Genomic DNA, 7454 nt, shown 5'->3' on the forward strand with positions numbered 1-7454 from the left:
AGGCTCCCACACAGTCAGTCCATGCAGTAGAATCAAAACCCAGTGCCATTGTCCTTGGCTTCTCAGTCAGCCTCCACCATCAGCCACATTCAGAGAGTCCGGTTTGATCACATGCTCCATCACTCCCAGTCCAGCTGGCCTTGGTGAGCTCCCATTAGATCAGTCCCACCATCTCAGTGGGTGGACGCACCCCTCGTGGTCCTGACTTCCTTGCTCATGTTCGAGACTGAACTCTTTTACCCATACATCTTCATTGTAGCAGAAATTAGTCATCTTTATTATTATTAAAAAATTTCCGCCTCCTGCCTACCTCCCATTTCCCTCCCCCTCCCCCCAGAAATTAGTCATCTTTGACACTCAGATAAAACATGTCATGTTCCCCATCAGGTAGGAGACAGCACTGTAGTTAGTACCTGGTCCACTGCTCCTGAATGGTGTGCTCAGTAAACTGTTCTTGCTTTTCTCACATAGGTACTTCGTAGAAGTATGGCATAGGTAAACCATGTCTGTGAAAGTGTTTTAGAGAGTGCGTGAATACTTAGAGAGAATTCACTTTGTTATTAAATGAAGTGTCATTAGAGTTTAGTAGTGTTTTACTGTCATTTGAGGTGCACCTTTCCAGGTGCTTCTGCATACTAATGGCTTTCAGAGCTCCTGGTGTGTTTAGTAGGCCTCAGCTCTTTAGATAAACATCAGCAATTTCTTCCCACTGACATTCCAGTTCACTAGAGCAGATTTTTTTTTTTCTAAGACCTGTGGTATGGAAAAATGTGAGACATACTGGGCTTAGATTGGTTCATGCTTCCATACTGTATATCACTGGTGTTCCCTGACTTCATTACACAAGTACACTGCCATTTGGGGATTATACTAGACCAAAAATCACTGTGCTCCTCTCACCTCCAAATCTGAAGTTTCCTCTGCACAAAGGCATCCAAAGGCTAGTTTGTATGTCTTTTGTAAGCACTAGGGGCTCATTCCCTGCTACTTCTTTGGGATTTGTCTGTTACAAAACAGTGTGACTTTGGGGTAAAATATCTGGTAGTGTGGATTTGGTTTTGGTTTTGAGATGTTCTTTTGAATGTGTATAGGTGTTTTCCCTGCACCACATGTATGCAGTGCTCACAGAAGTCAGAAGAGGGTGTTGGGTCCTCTAGAATTGACTCTACAGATTGTTGTCAGTGCTGTGTAGGCACTGGGAATGGATCACCAGAAATCAGTCAGTGCACTTAACCACTGAGCCATCTCTCCAGCCCCTAGATTTAGTTTGAGTAAGGACAACACTAAGTTTCTGTGTTATGTTCTATTATATAGTTTTGAGTTTCCAGACATATTTCTAAAGTTAAAGCCAGGTTTAATAACACTGCTGTAAAGAAAATAAGGCTGAAGCCAGCCATTTATACTGTGTTTCTCCAGATAATAGAGGAAAACGCCAACACTTGGTCCAGTAAATTATGTCTAAAAAACTAATCTGAAAGTAGCATTTAGCTCTGTTAGTGGAAAGATTGTTTTTATGTCTTGTGTGTTCACTGACAGACTCCTTTTTTTTTTTCTTGGTTCTTTTAGAAAGGAGACGTAAGATTCTTGATTTGCACAGATGTAGCTGCTAGAGGCATTGACATCCACGGTGTTCCTTATGGTAAGAAGAGACTTACTGCCCTACACTCTAACCTTACAAACCATGGCAGCTGTTAACCATTGCCTTTATTTGCAGTTATAAACGTCACCCTGCCTGATGAAAAACAGAACTATGTGCACCGAATTGGCAGAGTAGGGCGAGCTGAAAGGTACTGCCCAGGTTCTTCCCCCATTGAGTTCCCGTGTTTCAGAACTGAGGTCTAATACAGGCTTTGAAATCTTTCAGGATGGGCCTGGCCATTTCCCTGGTGGCAACAGAGAAAGAAAAGGTAATCTTTCCCGTGCTCTCTTAGAGTCATTGTGAGTTGTGGTTTGATTGGGAAGGAAAAGCAATTTGCTTTTCCCACTGAAACTGGAATCAGTCACAAATGGAAGTGAGTGAACATTTTTTTATTATTATTTAAAAATTTTTAATTTTACATACTAGCCCCAGTTTCCTCCCTCTCCTCCTCCCACCCTCCCCCACTTTCCTCCGTTCCACCCCACATTCACTCCTCAGAGGAGCTAAGTGTCCCCCGTTCTCCCCCCCACGCCCCTGTATCAAGGCTGAGCCAAGGTATCCCACTATAGGAAATTGATTTCAAAAAGCCAGTTCATGTACCCAGGATAAGTTCTGGTCCCACAGCCGGTCCCGCACCCCCTCCCCCCTGCCTTCAAGTCACATAACTGTCACCCACATTCAGAGGACTTAGTTCAGTCTCTCATGCAGGATCCCCAGCTGTTAGTCCAGAGCGCTCACTAGCTCGGGCCAGCTGTCCCTCTGGTTTTCCCAATTATGATCTTGTTGCCCCCTCCCCCCTTTGCTAATATTATCCCTTTTCTCTCTTCAGTTGAACTCCAGGAGCTCAGCTCAGTGCTTGGCTATGGATCACTGCAACTGCTTCCATTAGTTACTGATTATAGAGGAAGGCCAGTTCAGGCACCCTCTCTACTATTGCTAGGAGTGTCTTAATTGGGGTCATCCTTGTGAATTCCTGAGAACTTCCCTAGCACCTAGTTTCCCCCTAATCCTGTAATGTCTTCCTCTATCAAGATATCTCTTTAATTGCTCCCCCTCTCTGTCTTTCCCTCAACTTGACCATCTCGTCCTCATGTTCCCATCCCTCATCCCCTCCCTTCTACTATTTGCCTTTCCTGGGGCTCTCCGTGTGTGTCCCTTTTAAGGTCCTCTTTTGCCTAGTTTCTCTGGAGTTGAAGACTGTAGCCTGGTTATCCTTTGCTTTACATCTAATTTCCTCTTACGAGTGAGTGTATTTGTAGGTCTGGTTTACCTCAGTAAGTGAACATTTTATGGCATTTCTTTCCTCTGCATGGATTGAATAGATAAATAATAGCATATGATTTATAGTAAAAGGGCAATATATGAATATTCCTAATAGCCTTAATATAGTTTTCAGCAAAAACTCTCTAAACATTGTAGTATAGGACACTTTGGGGGTGACACAAGCTCTTTATATATGTAATGAAGGATTTGTAGAAAAACTTTTATAAGACCTCATACATCTTTTTTTTAATTCATGTGCACACGTCCCATAATACTTTACTGTTCTTGCCTATAACAGTCTTTAAAATATTAATTTTGATGTAACCTTCTCCAGTATTTATCCCCTTCCTACCCATACCCACCTTTTTGTGGTCCAGGCTGGCCTCAGACAGTCCTACCTGCCATGGCCCGAGTGCTGGTTTGCAGCATGCTCCACCATACCTAGCTGCCCACACCCCTTGGACCTCAGGTTAAGATGTCAGTTTACTGTTTGATCACTTTCTTTCTGTAGCTCACACCCTTTTTTATTATTTTCAGAATAACTTAGATCTAGTCAATGAGCATGAAACACATAATCCTATTTTTTTAGTGTTTTAAGGAAATAAAAAGTTTAAAAAAACAAATTTAGAGCAAATTATTTAGTTTCTCTCTGTCTCTATGCGTGTTGATATTTTTTTTCTCCCTTTACTGTAGGTTTGGTATCATGTATGCAGCAACCGTGGGAAAGGATGCTATAACACGAGGCTCAAGGAAGATGGTGGCTGTACCATCTGGTACAATGAAATGCAGGTGAGACCTTGATAAACAGAGTGCATTCATCTAGAAAAATTACATCTCGGGGCTGGAGAGGTGGCTCAGTGGGTGAGTGCATTGGCTGATGACTGATGCTCTTCCCAGCACCCACACGACAGCTCACAACTGTCTGTAACTCCAGTTCCAGGGGATCTGATAGCTTCACACCAGTGCACATAAAATAAAGTTAAATAAATTATTAAAAAAGAAAAGAAAAATTGCATCTCTACTTTATACTTGTCAGTGGTGAGATAGCAGTAATGCCAATAATGCTGTTTGTGAGTTGTGATTTAGAGATCTCGCTTCCGTTTGTCCAAGCATCAGGCTTGCCTAATTTTAATTAGTACCGCTACAGTGAAACTATTAAAGTGAAATTTTTATTTGAAATATTTTCATTTTCTCATTCTTTCTTAGCTACTTTCCGAGATAGAAGAACACCTGAACTGCACCATTTCCCAGGTTGAGCCAGATATAAAGGTTCCAGTGGATGAATTTGATGGGAAAGTTACATACGGTCAAAAGAGGGCTGCTGGCGGTAAGCTTTCAGATGTGTCAGTGTATTGTCCCGCCTGCCTTCCTTTCCACTCTGCACCCGCTGTTTTGTAGCCCAGACTGGCCTGAAACTCAAGATCCTCCTGCCTCAGCCTTCTGAATGCTGAGATTATTGGCCTATACTAACACACCTAGCTAAATTTGCCTCTTTGAATGTCAGTTTATGAAGACAATGATTTTGTTCTATTATGCTAATAGTATATTATTAGCATATTAATTATTTTCTACTAATTATTCTCCAGTGCTTTATTATTATTACTTGGCTTGCAGCATTTTATTATGTGATCTGTATGTGAATGAGGGACAGCAATTTAGCTGATTGTCTTGAAGTATTCATATCAAGAGTACTTGTTTTTTTAATGAAGTATTAGAAAATGAGTATTGTAAGTGGCAACCTTGTTTAATGTTCTCTTTGCCCAGAATATTTCTGATTCAGGGTAAACTAATGGTTTGCAAACCAAGGGAATGGTGGGTATGGCTATCGAGGCAACTATTATATTAGTGAAGCTTGAATACTAATTCATATTGAAGTTCTTGACTTAAAAAGTTAAAGCTAAATGTACTGCAGGTAACTCTCCCAGAAGTCTAATCCTGGAAACAGTGTTTGAAGTGATAGAATTAAGCTAAGTCTTCCTGACAAGTCTTCAGGCGTGTCATTTACATTGCTTTATGATTTGTGTGTGTGGTACAGGTGGAAACTATAAAGGCCACGTGGATATCCTGGCACCTACTGTTCAGGAGTTGGCTGCCCTTGAAAAGGAAGCACAGACATCTTTCCTGCACCTTGGCTACCTTCCCAACCAGCTGTTCAGAACCTTCTGATTCCATGTAGATGGAATAGGGTCTCAGTAAAAAAGTCTCTAGTCTTACCTCTAACATGGTGGTGCTGCTTCCAAGCAGCAGTATTTATGGTAACTGAGCTATGATGGCTAACTCTTGCATGTCAAGAAACACAAATCTTAGGAATTCTTCATAAAATGGCAGCCTAATGAAAATAAATTTGACAACTATATTTTAATGAAGGTTTGTGTCTTCTTTTAAAGTTACATTCTTTTTTCTTTTAAGAATACTATGGGCTTGTGAAATATATTTTATGGATACATGAATGTGACCCAGGACTCATATGAAACCCAGATCAAATATCCTTTAAGTAGAATTTTTTACAGGAGCAATGCTAGGTTCATGTGATTTTTTCAGATACTTAAGGCTTTCTGGGTACATGAAGCTGAGGAGAGTTGCAACATGAAAGAAAAGCCAAGGATCTCAAGGTAGAAGGACTTTTTGACTAACTGGGAAGCCAGGGGGTTGCTTAGGACTTGTGTGTGGTTTGGTAATGTGGATTGATAACTAGTGTCAGTGAAGGTGTCTCTGGATTTTTTTTTTCAAGAACCTTTCTTTGCAGATGATGCAAGGAATAACAAAACAACTTTGCTGTTCTTCTGTGTTCTAAAATCAGTTAATTTCTGTCCCTTGATTATACCTCAAGGAGAAAATTAAATACATACTATTGAATTGGTCTTTTGTGCCTTTGGACTTTTAGTTGATGAAGTAGTTTCAGGGAGTTGAGTTATTCTCATCCTAGGAATTCCCTAAGAGCATGGGTTTTTTTTTTTTTTCTTTTCAGACCTTCTAGCAATGAAATCCTACAACAATATCTTGAGTGAAATCCAGTGTAGAAACAGATTAGTGAGAAAGCCATCACTGATGCGTCAGTTCCCGAGCTCTGTGCCAAATGATTTGAGGATGCAAGTCTTTAGCTTCTAGACGAGTTTCTTTAGAGATGTCCTGTAACTCATGTCACTTCTTATGACTGGATGACGGCAGCTTTTGCATACTCAGCAGTTTAACCACTTTAGAAATGAATGTTTCAATACATCATAACAAAACAGGACTGAAGTTCAGGTTGGCTAAATGCTAAGAGCCAGAAAGACCCTACCTGATCCTCCTGTTACAGCCTTGCTTTATAGCGGTAAGACCTGAGCTTAACAAAGCTTTGGTTGATAGAGCTGCAAACAGAACTCAAATTTCTTGGTTTCATTGTTTGCTCTCCGAGCCACTTTTGAAAATGATACTGACATTCCCTGACAGCTAAGAGCAGTGCTGAGTTGAGCTGGGTGGCAGCTGAGGGTTGCTTAGCTTTGTCTGCTGTTCAAATTGCTGTCTTACTTCAGGCTATTGCAGGAGAAAGCTTCAGGTAAATGGACCCAACGGGATGGAGGGGGTTGTGGGGTGCTCTTTGGAGGCCTGACCTGACCTCTTCACTGGTGCATTGCCCTGGCTCCCTCTTAGATGCTGTCTCCTTGTGCTTTGTCGGTGGTGAGCCTGTTGTCATTCTTTAAGTCTGGTGCTCACTGATGACCGAGCCTGAAAGATGCTACTGCATCTTTTTTCATAGTAGGAATAGCTCCTGAGTCTTAATACGATTCCTCCACAGAATCTCAGCAGTGGGGTGTGAAGGAAAGGAATCTGTGTCACTTCTGGGCCTCCTCTTTGTGTCCCTCCTCTCACTCAGGCTGGACTTGGAGGCAGTTCTAGTGAGCCAGTAGATAAATCATTAGTTCAGTGTAACAGTTGAGAAATGGCAGAGACCTAATAAGGGACCTGGCAGGCCCTGGAAAAGAGCTGCCCATTCTCTGTGAATTGTCTGTTAAATAACTGGATCTTATCTGAGCCACCGTATGATCAGATCTTGGTCACAGAACTTTGGCCTTTGCCTCATAGAACACTAGAAGCCTTTGAAAGGCTAGAACATGTTAAATATTAACTCATAAATGGTAGTGTTTCTGACTCAACTTTTTTGTTGTCCCTTGTTTATTAAATTCTACGGGAACTGAGATGCTACTCACAGATCTAGGGTCAATCATCTCTACAGCTTTCTCCACTTCAGCACCCAGTGGGTATAGCCCTCTCAACCACTGTCTTCAGGCTTTGATTGTGAGGGCCTCTCCTGCTTGGTGACTGAATGGTTCTGTGCTTGGGGGGTTGGGGAATGTTTCCAGTCTTATTAAACTTGTAACAACCCACTGAAGCAGTGCAATGATTATGTCACAGTGCACCCCGGTGTTGATGAGCACCAACGGGAACTGAAAAGCATGTGGACTTCATGTAGGTCTGGATGGAATCTGGCTTGAACACATATTTTCAGTACAGTAGAGGGCACGGGCACTAGCTTCTATAAGCTGTGGTTCCTTCATGAAAATAATTGCAT

The 7454-nt window shown here is 41.7% G+C and overlaps 1 protein-coding gene across 1 annotated transcript in view; it reads left to right on the top strand.

The window, feature by feature from the left end:
• The window catches only part of Ddx1 (DEAD-box helicase 1), a 28594-nt gene extending 23330 nt beyond the window's left edge, over nt 1-5264 (top strand). The window contains exons 21-26 of the mRNA XM_048439726.3: nt 1567-1639; nt 1715-1787; nt 1865-1907; nt 3596-3691; nt 4109-4229; nt 4938-5264. Of these exons, the coding sequence (XP_048295683.1) occupies nt 1567-1639; nt 1715-1787; nt 1865-1907; nt 3596-3691; nt 4109-4229; nt 4938-5068 (537 nt within the window). The 3' untranslated portion in view covers nt 5069-5264. The remainder of the gene's footprint in view (nt 1-1566; nt 1640-1714; nt 1788-1864; nt 1908-3595; nt 3692-4108; nt 4230-4937) is intronic.
• The last annotated feature ends 2190 nt before the right edge of the window (nt 5265-7454 follow it).

This window comes from Myodes glareolus, chromosome 6 (assembly GCF_982192425.1).
Source record: "Myodes glareolus chromosome 6, mMyoGla1.1, whole genome shotgun sequence".
NCBI lineage: Eukaryota > Metazoa > Chordata > Mammalia > Rodentia > Cricetidae > Myodes > Myodes glareolus.